Source organism: Abramis brama (assembly GCF_963993115.1).
Source record: "Abramis brama genome assembly, chromosome: 3".
Lineage (NCBI taxonomy): Eukaryota > Metazoa > Chordata > Actinopteri > Cypriniformes > Leuciscidae > Abramis > Abramis brama.
Window position 1 is genome coordinate 46,765,592 of NC_139965.1, and position 16,451 is coordinate 46,782,042.

The window sequence follows — 16,451 nt, forward strand, 5'->3', positions numbered from 1 at the left end:
AACTTACACACGGACAGAAATCTTGCGTCTAAGGGACTGGTGTTTGGGACGTGCACACAGTGACACTGGCTCCATCTGGTTAGAGATTATGCACTCAGCGGTACGCACAAAGAACACCAGACCCACCGAGGAGAGATGCAGGCGGAGATGTGAGAGGAAGCGGAAGTGGGGTAAGAGGACCGGTATCAGAACGAGGCTACGATTAGCCCCGCACAAACCTGCTGTTCCCAGCGTCTTCCTTGCTAACGCCAGCTCCCTCGTTAACAAGATGGACGATGTAAAATTTGTAACGCTTAAATGCAGACCGTTTTACCTGCCCAGGGAATTCTCAATTGTCTTTATCACTGCCGTTTACGTCCATGCCCGAGCTAATGTTAAGCTAGCCATGGCAAAGCTACACAATGCCATCTGTAAGCAGAAAAACAAACACCCAGAAAGCATTTTTATGGTGGCAGGTAACTTTGATCACTCGTGTCTAAAGACTGTTCTGCCCAAATCTTACTAAAATGTGGACATTAAAACAAGGAAAAATAAAAGACTTGGCCAGGTCTACACACATGTTCCTGGGGCTTATAAAACTTACTGCTCACCTCATCTTGGACAGTTGAACCAACTGTCCTTGTACCTGACCCCAACCCACAAGCCTCTCATCGGCAGAACAAAACCACAGATCAAGACAGTGCAGACCTGGACTGAGAAGGTTTCTTCAGCCCTGCAGGACTGTTTTAAGGATACCAGGTGGGAGCTTTTTGAACTGTTAGACATAAAGCTCTATACCACCACAGTCCTGTCTTATATCAATTTCTGCACAGACATTGTAACCTCGAAAAAACAAATCAAGGTTTGCCCCTTTTGGGCAAACTCAAGGTTTGTGTTCAACAACAGAGTGTGGGAGCTGCTAAGAGTCCAGGACACAGCGCTGAGATCACGAGACAGGGAAGAGTATGGGAGGAGTATGGGAGGGCTAGGGCTAACCTACACAGAGGCATTGTATCAGCAAAGCATGAGTACAAGCAACACTTTGAGGATAACTTCAATTAATATAACCCACGCGCCATGTGGCAAGGTGTAAGGAACATCACTAACTATAAGCAGAGCAACAGTCATCACACCACCACTGACCCCTCCCTCCCTGATCAGCTAAACATATTCCTCCCCCATTTTGAGAACAGCTCCAGCTTCAACAGGATGCCAGACGCAGACACCAGTTTTTCAGAGAGCGACCAGCTACTCACTCTCCGGTAAAGAAAAAGTCTTAGCAACCCCCATAAACACTACCAACACCCATTCCCCCCATAAGCATATACACAGACACATGCACACACACATTCAACATGCACACACAACACATACAAACGCAGATAAAGTTGTAACCCTCTGGGCCTAATACAATAACACACTCTGTGCAATAATGACCTCCATGGCTAAAAACATGTCACTAGAGTCAAGTCACCTTTATTTATATAGCGCTTTTTACAATAGAGATTGTTTCAAAGCAGCTTTACAGTGACAACAGGAAAATAATGCAACAAAGTTTGTTTCTGCTGTACAGCAGATCTAGAAGAAAATAGTGTCATAGTCCAGCTTAAGTAAGTTAAGTGATGGTCCATTTTTGTTGTAAAAAAGTTATTTTGTTCATTTATATATATATATATAGCCGCTCTGGAGAAAACAGTGATGTCATCGTCCAGCTCAGTTCAGTTCTCATATCATGGTATCAATGCAGGCAGATCAATAATATTGTTGAATATTAAGTGTCCCCAACTAAGCAAGCCAAAAGCCAAAGGCAGCAAATACGATGGTGACAAGGAACCAAAACTCCATCAGGTGACAGAATGGAAAAATAAACCTTGGGAGAAACCAGGCTCAGTCGGGGGGCCAGATCTCCTCTGGCCAACAGACGAACAGTGTATGATTATGATTCAGGCAGCATTACAGGTCAGAAGTCAGATTGGAACATTCAGAATATTTATCCAGTTCCATCTGGTTGAAGATTGGAGTCATCACGCTGGTATGGAGACGGGTTTGTTGAGGATCAGTGCTGATGGCTGTCGTGTCGATGAGGCCTTCACAGGGAGAGTCTATGAGCAGGTCCACCATCTGATCTGGATACGGCCCGGATCCGGTTGGCTGCATCATGCGATGTGGTCTTGTCTAGGCGCAGGTCCATCATCTGATCTGGATACGGCCTGGATCCGGCTGACTACATCATGTGTTGTGTTTGTGTCTAGGCGCAGGTCCTCCATCTGATCTGGATACGGCCCGGATCCGGCTGATTACAGTAAACCTCGGAATAAGCAAAAAGACTAAAATATATCATAGATGCCATTCTTCTTATGATGTAACGAGTACAATGGTGTTATAAGAAGTGTTCCTGGTTCCGGCTGACCTAAATTATGCAGCCTAATAATCATTTAACTGATTTGAATAATAGAAATGTATAATTTTCTATGTGTATACCAGGTTAAAGAGATGTGTTTTTAGTCTACATTTAAACTGACAGAGTGTGTCTGCTTCCCGGACAATGTTAGGGAGACTGTTCCAGAGTTTAGGTGCTAAATAGGAAAAGGATCTACCGCCAGCAGTCGATTTTGATTTTCTAGTTATTATCAACTGGCCAGAATTTTAAGATCGCAATAGATGTGAAGGACTATAATGTGTTAAGAGCTCGCTCAAGTAAACCATTGAGTGCTTTGTAAGTAATCAGCAATATTTTACAATGTATACAATGTTTAATAGGGAGCCAATGCAGTGTTGACAGAACCGGGCTAATATGGTCATACTTCCTGGTTCTAGTAAGAACTCTAGCTGCTGCGTTTTGGACCAGCTGTAGTTTGTTTATTATGCGTGCAGGGCAACCACCCATAAAAGCATTACAATAATCTAGCCTTGAGGTCATGAACACATGAACTAACTGTTCCACATTTTTCATTGAAAGCATATGTCGTAATTTACATTTATGCATTTGGCAGACGCTTTTATCCAAAGCAACTTACATTGCATTTCAAGGTACACATTTACATTCTTATCAGTTCTTGCTTTCCCTGGGAATTGAACCCATGACCTTGGCATTGCAAGCACCAATGCTCTACTGTTTGAGCTACAGGAAAGATAGATTTTAAATTTAGATTCAAAAGAATGTTCTGGTTGATGGTATCAAATGCAGCACTAAGATCCAGTAACACTAATAGAGAGATACAACCACGATAGGATGATAAAAGCAAATCATTTGTAACTCTAATAAGAGCAGTCTCAGTACTATGATCCTTTCTAAATCCTGACTGGAAATCCTCACAGATTCAATTTCTTTCTAAAAAGGAACATTGTTGTGAGGATACTGCCTTTTCTAGTATTTTTGACAGAAAGGGTAGATTTGAGATCAGCCTGTAACTGACTAATTCTCTAGGATCAGGTTACGTTTTTTAAATAAGAGGTTTAATAATAGCCATCTTAAAAGTTTTCAGTATATATTCTAAAGAAAAAAAGAATGAACGATTTTAAGAAGAGGATCTATGAACTCTGGAAGCATCTCTTTCAGTAGCTTAGCTTATAGGGTGTAACATACACATTGTTGATTTAGATGATTTAAAGAGTTCAGACAATTCTTCCTCTTCTATAACAACAAATTAATGGAATTTTTCCACAGTGACACTAGAATGCACTGTCTGATGCCATACTGTAGTAGACGGCTCCATAGTATTATCAATCTTGCAAGTAAAGAAGTTCATAAAGTCATTACTGATATGCTGTTTGGAAACTTCAGAAGTTGAAGCTTTATTTATTGTTAATTTAGCCACTATATCAATTAAATTGCCATCACCTTTGTCACCTAAATGAAGGGGATTTTCTATGATGTACACTTTGTTTGTATTGTTCAATCTTCATTGTCATTGGGGGTAATTCATGTATGCTATATTCAGGGCCCCAGGCTGAGGGAGGGCCCCGGTGATGCTGGAAAAAAATTATAACCTCGTTTTATAATGTGTTGACTGTCCCTTTAAAATTACGCTTTATTGCTTTGCTTTCAATGCATTTGCAGGCTTTTCAAAGTTCTGTCATGAAACTCTAGATGGCTCAGGCTAATAGGTCCTTAATTCAATCTGCTTGCAATCACATTATTCTCTATAGGGCACAGCTGATTGGTTCCTGCTGTATCAGTAGCCAATGAACTCGCTGCTCAACTATCAAATACTTGGTCAGCATTTACAGTTGCAGTGCGCTTTCAAAAACCCTCCACCTTCCCCAGATCCACCTGTATAGATCTGCTACGGGTAATTTATGTATGCTATATTGTACAGCAGTAGCATGTCTTACTTGCTTACAGCAGCGTGTCATGTATGTATTAGCAGTAACAAGTCCCATACTTGCTCTGCAACAGCAGCAGCAGCAATAACCAGCAGCAGCGTAAAATATCTATTCTGCCAAGACCAAACATATCAACATGGTCATAGCCATTACCATGCCAAACACTCAGAGAGTTGTCATGACAGAACTGTAATTACTGTAAAATATTCACATTCATTTTCTGTTTAAATGATAAACGTTGTAGTGGGCATTCACAGTCACTCATTTTCCTGACCACTCTCCAAAACAGTTTGTTTTATGATAAGTGATTTTACTTTCAACCTCAATTAATTTTTGAGGACATGGATATCATCATTGTGTTTTAAATTATTTTGGTACTCTTCTTATATTACAAAATTATATTCTATCATACTTTTTTTCTCTCTTTTATTATAGGGGGATCAAGGCGACCAGGGTCCACGGGTATGTGTTTTTTTCTTGCATGTCCTGCTTTGATGTGTGGATGAATGTGTGTTATGTCTCCCTTATGCCTTATGGACTTGTGGGCTGCATGTTTGAGATGCATGGGTTTCTGTGGACAAGCTGACTCGGGCTTGTCAAGCACAACAGAGCCTTACTGGTGTGTGTGTGAATAAGGATTGAAACTATAAACACTTGGAGTCATTGTGAATGATCAGTACCGGCAGCCTGCCTGTAATATTTTGGGGACTTTTCAACAATATCGGCTCATATCAGTTGTGCAAGATCAAAGTCAAAGTCTAAAGTCCTAGAATCAAAGTCCTAACATACTGCGGCTTCATAATGGCGTGCGTGTATGTCAGACTAAGAGCTCATTCAAAGAATGTAATTATTTCCAGCACAGTTGCTTGACAGCTTGATAAATTCATACCTCTTAAAGGAATATTATGAAGAATGTGCTTTGCTATAGTTGACAGATTATGAAATAAATCACTTGCATATCTCATTCCAATATCCTTGTATGTGCGCTGAGATTCAATGACTGCTCTTCAGTTGGGCGAAACACAGCTTGTAAGAAAAAATGATGTGGATGTCGAAGATCTCAAAAATGAAGTGTATTACAGCATAGCAGTGGCAAGGTACACAAAGCACCTTGGGTTCACCGGCGTCAGAATGAACCCAGAACATCCAAATCTTAAACCTTTTATCCTATTTTTAATGTAAATTAAGTTGCTCTTGTTGCAACAGCTGTGGTCTGTATGTTAATGAAGTTGTGACACCCCATTGTCTGAGAAAGTTCTCTGTGTCCCACACCCAGTCCCATTCTACAATTGACTACCATTTGTTCAGGATGTGATCAACCCAAATGGTGAAGAAACAATATGACTTGACTTTCTTTCATCTCTATGATAATTAAGCCATTTTGGGGATGAGCTCATTCTAAAATATATTTTGGAGTGGAATTTGGGTCGAGGCAGACTACAGTTTCTTACACACAGCTTTTCAAAACAAGTTTTTCAAAACAAATTTCCTGGTGAAAAATTAAAGTGACTAGTGTGATCAACAGTGCCAATTTTTTCATATTTTATGTAATATTTACAAATTTGTTGAAGATTGAATCCAATATTGGGTGATTATATAGCATAACAAGTGATTTATAAGCTATTTTTTGTAGGCCGGTCACTTTTGACCGGGAACACAAAAGGTGTTATAGGGTTTTGAACACAACCTGAGGGTTAAATAACTTTAATTCATATTGTTTACTCTGGTATCCTCTCTACCTGTCCCTGTAATCATCATGGCCTCCTCATTTTCAGCGGGGGACTGGCTTATCTGCTGCTCAGAAGCTACAAAAAAAATAATTAAGAGGTCATCTTACTGCATACACAGATCAAGCTTGAGTTTTGTTATCAATATTAAATTGCATAATATTTGCAAAGTCTATGAATCGCCATGTATTGGGTGATACAAAAAGGCTAATATTTTAATTAAATTTTATATTTTGCTTGTGAATAGGTTGACAAGGCTACAACGGTATTAGCCGAATAATTACGTTGCAGCGTTACTAATGCTAATCATTACTAGGCCTATCTCTCTTTACCTGTTGTCACTTGTGTTTGTCCTCTTGAAAATAAATCTGTAAGCTTGGCACATTTGGCAGCATCCTCCTCCAATGCCTTTCTTTTTTTCAACCTGGCTTTTTCAGCCCCTCCTGGCCTCTTCCTCCCATCCATCCTCCCTAACACGTACCGTTATGGTAGGGCCGGCCCAGCTATCGGTAGGCGCCAGCGGTGCCACGGTAGCCTACCTGAGAAAACGTTTTGGAAAAGACGGGCTATGGACCCAACCAACTCTATGGGAGGGGAGGGGAGAACTCCCTCTCATGGTACAACCCATGCAGAGGCTGCGCGCTGCGGTGTCAGAATGCGGAACGTGTGTAGCCTAATGTAACTAACGTGACAAATGTAAAAAAAATAATACTAATTCCTCGACCGGCCCAAAAGTGAAGCGGCCCACCGGGAATTCTCCAGATTCTCCCGATTACCCACCCCGGGCCTGGTGAGTGCCTTGAACTGTTTGTTCAGCGGAAGTTAACTTTTTTAAATACAATGTAGCTGTGGCCTGCCAAAGGCACCTTAATCATTTTAGACTGATGCTGTTATATTTAATAGTTGACTACACACAGGTTTTCATAGCAAGATTCTCTTCCCCACCTTGTGTTGATTTACCACCTTTCACCGTGAGAGACTGTGGATCTATAGCTTGTGAATTTCATTTGGTATCAGCATGATAAGGCTATGTATTTAGGGAATTATTTACAATGCTATAAAATCTGTTGTATTTTAATTATTTATCTCCTTCTGTGTAACTTTGTTGTTTTAGAGACAGAACAGTTCTCTTACGAGAGGTTCTCTCGTATTGCGTAAGCTGTGCTTACGCAGCGGGAAAAGCCTTCTTTTCTCGAGATACTGAAACCAAAAATTATCCTTAATTTCATATATTGTCAACGCAGTGCAGCTGCAGGCAGCTGAGCTAGAGCGGCATACTGCGCGCTCATTGGCTGCCGCGCGGCAACTGCTTAAGCCTACCAGTGAGCCTGGCGTGACGTCACGCCCAATGAGGGCGCGCGCGACCTCGCGCGTCACAGCCCGCCAGAATGGGCGGCGTCAGAGCGTATATAAGGAAGGCTCGTAGGCTATATTCTCTGATTTCTGTCTTTTCAGCGAAGCACTCGCATCGCTGATCTCTGAGAGGAAACCGTCGCCGTGGCCTTCTTGGATCAAGCTAACGAGCCAGCTTAGGACAGCCTGAGGAAGCCGGACGATCTCTTCGCCGCCTTCAGCCTGCCGTGCCAGCTCAGCTATCCGGCGATACATATCCTTCTTGATAAGCTCTTTTTGTGTGTGTTTGCCTTTTCTCCGCAGCACTCTAAAAGAGCACGAGGCGTTGTTGCAAATGCCTCGCACCACGTGCGGCTCATGCCGCTCGCCGCTCAGCGACAGAGACCGCCATCTCCTCTGCGCTCTCTGCCTGGGACGGGATCATGCAGCCGTCGCGTTTTCCTCGGGCGGCTGCGAATTCTGCGAAGAGCTGCAGATGTCGACCCTGCGGGCTCGACTCGCCCTCTTTACAGACACCGCTCCTGCCGTTGCTGGGCCGCGTAAGAAGAAACGCCGCTCACAACGCCCACCGGAGCCTGAGACACGAGCCAAGGCCTCGCCGGAGCCTCTCCCGCGAGCCTCGCTCTCTCCCTCTCCGCCCCCGCTCCCCGACGCGCAGCCGACGGCTCTCGCCCTCGATGCCGTCGACACAGCGGATGAAGCGGATGACAACGATCGACTGGACACGTGCTCTTTGATGGCGTCGGACAGCGAGGTGTGGTCCGGCTCCGCCCGATCCGCCTCCTCCACCAGAGCTTCCAGCAGGGCTCCCGCCGGGGTGGAGGCCGAGCTTCTCCGCCTCCTCACTATGGCAGTCGAGCGCCTGGGCCTCGAGTGGTCACCGCCAGAGGTACCCCCGCCTAACAGGCTCGATGGATGCTTCCTGACCTCTGGTCGCCAGGCCCCAGCGTCTAGACCAGCGCCGTTTCTGCCTGAGCTTCACGACGAGCTTGCTAAATCGTGGAACGCTCCAGTTTCGGCCAGACTCCGTTCTCCAGCCTCATCGACTCTCTCCCGCGTGGACGGAGCCACGGAGAAGGGGTATGACCGGATTCCACCGGTCGAACAGGCGGTTGCAGCGCATCTTTGCCCCCCATCCAAGAGATGGCGCTCAAAGACTGCCCTCCCGTCTAAAGCCTGCAGGACTACTTCGGCGTTCGCCAGCCGCGCCTTCTCCGCCGCTGGGCAAGCCGCCTCAGCCCTGCACACAATGGCGGTCCTTCAAGTTCTCCAAGCGGACCTCCTCCGCCAGCTCGACGAGGGAGAACTGGACAGATCGGCCTTAACCGACCTGCGCAGTGCGACGGACCTTTCCCTTCGCACGACGAAGACAGCGGCCCAAGCTATCGGACGATCCATGGCTTCGCTGACCGTCATTGAGCGCCACCTTTGGTTAACGCTAGCCGACATGGGGGAACAAGAGCGGTCCGTCTTCCTGAACGCCCCGCTCTCGTCTACTGGTCTCTTCGGCCCTGCAGTGAGTGGCCTCGTGGACCGTTTTTCTGAGGTACAGAAAGCGTCACAGGCCATGAACCTCTTCCTGCCCCGCCGCTCGAGCTCCGCTGCAGGCCGCTCTAACCAGCCTCCTGCACGCAGCTCCGCACAGCGGCCATCTCGACCCCCAGCCTCCCAGCAGCGCCAGCGCGGCCGCCCTAGGTCCCGCTCCACCAGCCAGCACAAGCCGCCGCCCCCGCGTGGGCCTCGGCCTAAGGTAACGCTGAAGCCCGAGCCTGCAAAGTCCTCCTAGCATCCGCCGGGAGGAAAAGACGGTCGAGTCCCGCTGCGGCCGGACCACCGTCAAAGCTAAAATGTATCCCTCTGCCAGTCCCCTTATCAAAGGCTACTGCAGTAGTGCCCACAGCAGCCAACGAGCCAGTTTTTCAACTCTCTCGCCTGCACACAAACGCCGTTTTTACGGCGACCCAGATAAATCGAATAAAGAGTGTAATATCTGGTCAGTCGGCTCACGCCGTCAGTGTTATGAGTGTAGTAAGCTTGCCCACTTCCCAGTGCTCATCACTACACACAAGCACAAATCCCCCTGTGTACCCCACAGAGTGCACTCACATAAAGCGCGCTACGGCCGCTCGAGTGATAACTGTAGGTCACGTGCCCACACTTCAGTGCTCACACCTACACAGTGCTCGCTCTGTCTCACACGCTTGGGGACCAGAACATTCTGCCACTGGCCGCGTGTTAATAAAGAGCCCTGTGCCCGCTACACAGCACGCACACTCTCATGTAAACACGCACGAGCCAGCCACCGGCTGTGTGTTAATAAAGAGCCCTGTGCCCGCTACACAGCGCGCACACTCTCATGTAAACACGTACGAGTCAGCCACCGGCTGTGTGATAATAAAGAGCTCTGTGCCCGCTTTACAGCACGCACACTCTCCGGTAAACATGCGCGAGCCCGCCCCGCTTCCGCGCCGCGAGCCGTCACACACAACGCTCTCTCACAGCGCCGTTCAGCCGGCTGCCGCCATCAGCGAACCCCCGTTCCCCCTCACTGCCACTGCGCAACTCGCGCTTACACCGCCACAGATCCCCCGTCCCGCGCTGTGCGGCGGGCGAGACTCAGAGGCGATTCGACCCCTAGCTATGAGTGCGAATGCATGGAAAGCTATTCAGGGAGTGTCGAAGTGGGTACTGAACACAGTGATAAAGGGCTATTCGCTTCAATTCGCTCGCCGCCCTCCGCGCTATCGCGCTCGGGCCGAGACTATAGTGAAAGCGGATGCAGCGCATCTGCTTCACACAGAAATAGCGAATTTGCTGCACAAAGGGGCGATAGAACGGGTTCTCCCTCCGGGTTCCGAGGCAGGCGTATACAGCCGCTATTTCCTCGTACCCAAGAAGGGCGGAGCACTCAGACCTATATTGGATCTGAGATATTTGAACAAAACGCTTATGAAACGGCCGTTCAAAATGCTCACAACCAGTCAAATCCTCGCGCAGATTCGCCCGGGGGACTGGTTCATATCTCTCGACCTGAAAGACGCGTACTTTCAGATTCAGATTATACCCCGACACAGGCCATTCTTGAGATTCGCCTTCGACGGCCAGGTATATCAGTACACCGTCCTGCCGTTCGGCCTATCCCTGGCACCCCGTACATTTACGAAGTGCATGGATGCGGCTCTCGCACCCCTGAGATCGAGGGGAATGCGAATCCTGAACTATCTGGACGATTGGCTCATTATAGCGCACTCAGCGGAGGAACTAGTTTCCCACAGAGAAGCGCTTCTCGGTCACCTGCAAAGCTTGGGTCTTTCCGTGAACTGGGACAAGAGCTCTTTAGCCCCCAGCCAGTCTATCACTTTTCTGGGTATAGATCTGGACTCGGCGGCGATGACGGCCAGACTGTCCGCACAGCGCGCGCGCTGTGTTCGACACCTCGCCGCCTCCTTTCAGGAGGGAAAAGTTTTTCCATTGAAAACTTTTCAGAGGTTGCTGGGCCACATGGCATCAGCAGCAGCTGTCCTGCAGCTGGGTTTACTCCGAATGCGTCCGCTTCAACGCTGGCTAAAAACGGAAATGCCCCGCAAAGCATGGATTTCAGGCCGTGCTCCAATCAGAGTGACTCAGCGCTGTGTTACAGCCCTGCAGCCCTGGCTGGCGGCCGAATGGTATCAGCGGGGAGTGTCGATGGGAACCATCGCACACCGCAAAGTGATCTCGACAGACGCGTCCAACATGGGTTGGGGAGCGACTCACGAAGGCAGTCCGATTTGCGGCCCGTGGTCGAATACGGAGAAAGACCTTCACATAAACTGTCTAGAGATGCTGGCGGTCGAGAAAGCGCTGAAGCACTTTCTACCGCTTCTACGGGGACACCATGTGCTAGTTCGCTCGGACAACATGTCAGTGGTGTCGTACGTGAACCGCCAGGGCGGAATCAAATCCAGAACCCTGTGCGCGCTCGCAGAGCGCCTCCTATCCTGGGCTCAAGGCCCGTTGTGCTCCCTAAGGGCAGCTCATGTACCCGGTCGTTTGAACGACGGCCCGGACAGACTGTCCAGGGACAACGTTCCCCCAGGGGAATGGTCTCTACACCGCCAGACGATACAGACGCTTTGGCGTCGTTTCGGCGAAGCGAAGATCGACCTCTTCGCCACGAGCGAGAACGCTCAGTGCCAGAGGTTTTTCTCGAAACAGGAGGACGCGCTGGCCCAGACCTGGCCCAGCGCTCCGCTGTACGCGTTCCCACCGATCTCGATGCTACCTCAAGTGCTAGCGAGGATCAGGGAGGCGAACTGCGCAGTGCTCCTCATAGCCCCGCGCTGGGTAAACCAACCATGGTTCCCCGAGCTAATGAGACTGGCAGACACAGCCCCATGGCCGATTCCGGTGAGGAGAGATCTCCTCTCTCAAGCCCGAGGCTCGATTCTGCATCCCCATCCAGAGCACTGGTCTCTGCATGCGTGGATAATCAACGATTACTCGTTGGCCTGCCAGAAGGGGTAATTAACACGATCACGCAGTCCAGAGCCCCCTCGACGAGGCGGCTCTATGCGTCTAAATGGTCAGTGTTTAACAAGTGGTGTGTGAATATGGGTTCTAATGCTCGGACCTGTGGAGTTCCACAGGTATTGAAATTTCTCCAAGAGATGTTGGACGCGGGCAGGTCCCCCTCCACGCTCAAGGTTTATGTCGCGGCCATAGCAGCGTTCACTGAGTCGGCGCGCGGCCGTGCACTGGGCAGAAATGAACTCATTACCCGCTTTCTACGCGGGGCCAGGAGAATGAACCCTCCGCGGCCCCCGTCGGTTCCTATTTGGGACCTGTCTCTGGTCCTGGAGTCCTTAAAAGCGCATCCCTTTGAGCCTTTGGACTCTGTGGAGTTGAAATACTTAACGCTTAAGACCGTTTTTCTGCTAGCTCTGGCTTCAGTTAAACGTGTGGGAGATTTACATGCGCTGTCCATCAGCGCGTCGTGCCTCGAGTTTGGACCTAACGACTCGTTAGCCATTCTCAAACCGAAGCACGGCTATGTCCCCAAAGTGTTAGGCACTCCCTTCAGGACTCAGGTCGTTACCCTATCGGCCCTGCCGTCCTCCAGCAGTGAGGAAGGGGTTAACCGCCTTTGCCCGGTCAGGGCGTTAAGGTGTTATGTGACGCGCTCTGCAGCCTTCAGGTTCTCAGAGCAGCTTTTCGTTTCGTTTGGCGGGCGCACCAAGGGTCGCGCCGCTTCGAAACAGACACTATCCAGATGGATAGTAGACGCGATTGCAGCAGCTTATGCGTCCAAAGACCTGCAATGTCCGTTAGGCATACGGGCTCATTCCACCAGAGGCATGGCCTCATCGTGGGCATGGTCCAGTGGGATTTCCATTGACGACATTTGTAGGGCGGCGGGCTGGGCGTCCCCCTCCACATTTGTTAGGTTTTATAACCTGGAAGTTCCCGCTATGCAGGCTAAACTTCTGTCAGTCTAGTCGTGTTTCATGTCCTGCCCAAGGGTCAGGCTGTATTACCGATTAGCTTGTCTGTTGAGCTGCACGCTCAGGGTATCAGTTACATGAACCGGCAGTGCCGTTCTGTGTTTTTTCCCTATGTGTGCTTATGAACATGCGCTGGCCCGCACCGCTGGCCACCTGTTTTGATCACCTCTATGTTTTTTCTATGAGTCATATGTGATTGTTAGGCTTGCACGGCGTGGACAAAGGGTTCCCGCTGCGTAAGCACAGCTTACGCAATACGAGAGAACCTCTCGTAAGAGAACGATACTTGGTTACTCACGTAACCTCGGTTCTCTCTAGAGAGGGAACGAGTATTGCGTTCCCTGACCGTGCTGAGCCTATCGCTCGTGTCGCTTCAGTCGACAGAAAACAGAGAATATAGCCTACGAGCCTTCCTTATATACGCTCTGACGCCGCCCATTCTGGCGGGCTGTGACGCGCGAGGTCGCGCGCGCCCTCATTGGGCGTGACGTCACGCCAGGCTCACTGGTAGGCTTAAGCAGTTGCCGCGCGGCAGCCAATGAGCGCGCAGTATGCCGCTCTAGCTCAGCTGCCTGCAGCTGCACTGCGTTGACAATATATGAAATTAAGGATAATTTTTGGTTTCAGTATCTCGAGAAAAGAAGGCTTTTCCCGCTGCGTAAGCACAGCTTACGCAATACTCGTTCCCTCTCTAGAGAGAACCGAGGTTACGTGAGTAACCAAGTATCGTTTTACTTGACAGGTGCAAATAAAGGGTATGCACATGACATCACTGTAGGTGAAATTCATTGCAGCTACACCACTGAATGGCAAAAAGACCAGTGCCAGCTTTAGTATTCAGCTTGAATGCCACAAAACACATCTAAAATGTGAAAGCTATTGTGTGATTTATTGTACTGTAGTTAATGCTGTGTCCTTTGTTGACATTGTAAGGCCTGTCCAATCGGTCCAACGACTGTTTCCAATAAACGGGTGAAGATTTACTGCGTTACTGTCTTTTCCGTGTGGCAAAGTAATTTGATTCCAATTAAGTTTTTATCTGACTCCATTTTATCACGACCTCGAATTTAGGTTAGAATGCCTATTAGTTATTGGTCATTTATATAATAGTTTAGCAGCACATTTGGGCTGGGTTTCCCGAAAACTTCTTAACGCTACATCGTTCTTAAGTTACACCTTAAGCTGTACCTTATCATTAATACGTGTTTCCTGAAACGTTCTAAGTTAAGTATACCTTCTGTAAGTCATACGTTTGGAAGGTTGGTCTGGACCACTCTTAGCTTTCCCTTATCACTGTTGCAGGTCTATACGAATATAATTCTGAAGTTTTAATGCACCCAGACAGTGTTCAATTAGGCTAATTCAAGTGTTTTCATGCAAAGAATAAAATTGTCATTACACTGATTGTTGTTAGATTTTTAATTATATTATTATATATAATATTATTAATTTAATTAAAGAGCGCTTTTAAAGGCCATTGAAAGCATAGGCTACTGTCAGTTAAGTCCTATTTGGACACTAATTGTTTCTTATGTCATGGGCTTGTATACATATATGGTATTTTAAACATTTACAGGGGTAATTCGGTGATTTTAGTGCTGTCCGAATCCATAATATCTGTCATGATTCCTGTCTTGTGCTCCACTTGTTTTGTGTGTACTTTTGTCATTTCCTGTCTTGTGCTGAGTCTTGTAGTCCTATGTAGTTTTTCATGTTGATTAGTCTCCCCGGGTGTATCTTGTTTCCTCATTTCCTAGTTAAGCTTGTTTGCCCCTGTGTATTTATAGCCCTTGTGTTTCACTTGTTACTTTGTCAGTTGTTGTACATGTATGGTTGCTTCTAGTTCGGTCATTCTTGTGGTTTTGTTTCTTTATCCTTGGAGTTCTTTATTATTTGTTCTATGTGTTATTTCATTAAAACCCTGCAGATAGATCCTCGCCTTCGCCTGCTTTCTCCAGCATGTTACAGAACAACTGACCACTATGGATCTAGCAGGTATTATCCGGAACCCAATGAGCAAACTTTGTTCAATTTATCAGTATGATCGCAGCATTGAGAATTATGTGGAGGAGTTCCTTTTTTATAGTCACCTCGTTCCTGGTGACGATGCTGTGACAGTGCAGTAAACTATACGGCCATGTTTACGTTTACTTTCACTTTCACTTTTAACGGAAAGGGTGGAGTGAGTAATTAATGGCGGAAAGGGAAATGGAGGTGAGGCCTATTTAATCAGGTGGTAGGAGGGAGGACACGTCACCGGGGTATGTTTCGATTCATGAGAAGGAGAGTGAAGTAAATGGTTACCATGTGGAGTGGAAGACGGCTTGTTTGAACTGAAGCTTCCCGCGCACGCTGTCTGATGCGACGTGGAGTCTGGCGATTCCATAGCGACGCACCTCAAAGACCGGCTGTTGTTGGTGAGCGGTTCACTCTCAAACGAGTCCAAGGCCGTTAAACTTCCTTCCTGGAGCCAGGCGAGGTCCAACTACACTCTCCAGTTTGTGATTCCGTCTGCCAAAATTGGTCAGTGTGCCCGACGCGCAATCTCACACTACACTCATTCACACGCTATCAGACACACACGCATTCCATTCACATCCGCACATTTGGTTATTGCTTATTCAAGCTTTTTGATTAAGTTGAATGCATTATCGTTGATCTTTGAAGTTTTGCATTTTGTTTGAGTTTTCACCCGCGAAATGTGAATTCAATATGTTTTTTTCCCTCTTTCTCTTTTTGTTATATGGAAAGTTTGGCGTGAATATGGACACACGATTCTGCCAGTGTTGACGCCCAGCTAGAGTGTGACCAGTATGACTGGGATTTCGTTTATAGTGTTTATGTGATTGTGTGAACACTGATTTTGAACTGTGAAATTTAACTGTTACGTTAAGAACTATATCTACCTATTTATTTATTTACTGTTTGTTTGGTTGTTTTTTTTTTTTTTTTTGAAATAAGTACCTTTTTTTTAATAATGTTTATGGACATTATGTAATAAATTCCAGTTAAATTGAAACTTGTTTTGAAATATTTGTTTTTGTGTGTAATCAGTGGTTTTCTTTGCTATCCTGGGTTGTTTGATTTTTGTCAGTTTTTGAAAACTGTCTGGCGCCTGAATTTTTGTTAAAAAATAATAATTTAAGTTAAGGGCAGTCACCACCACTGTTACAGAGTGGCGCCCGAACAGGGACCTTGAACACAATTGAGTGTGAATACGTGAATACATTGTGAATGTGACTTTGCATTGACTTATTGAATTAATTTTTTTTTATTGAATTGCCATTTTCTTTTTGTATTTACATAATTGGGAAGTTTTGAATTTTGGAACTAAAGAATTGTTGTGAACTGTGTGAAATGTGAACTACATTTGTACAATTAAAAGGCAATGTAAATTATATGAATTAACTGACATACACAATACTGATTTGCAACACTTTTATTACATCATTTACTGATATCATATTTCCTTTACATAATCATGGCAGAGCACCCTTCCCCACACTCAACCTTTGTCGAAATGGAGGCTCCGGATGTGGCCACCCCTAATTGGCCACCTGTGCACCGCCCAGCTCCTCAGGAA

At 46.8% G+C, this 16,451-nt stretch overlaps 1 protein-coding gene across 1 annotated transcript in view; it reads left to right on the forward strand.

Moving 5' to 3' along the window:
- Window positions 1-16,451, forward strand: part of col25a1 (collagen type XXV alpha 1 chain) — a 557,626-nt gene that overhangs the window by 356,146 nt on the left and 185,029 nt on the right. Inside the window, exon 6 of the mRNA XM_084109878.1 lies at window positions 4,741-4,767. Within this exon, the coding sequence (XP_083966004.1) occupies window positions 4,741-4,767 (27 nt within the window). The remainder of the gene's footprint in view (window positions 1-4,740; window positions 4,768-16,451) is intronic.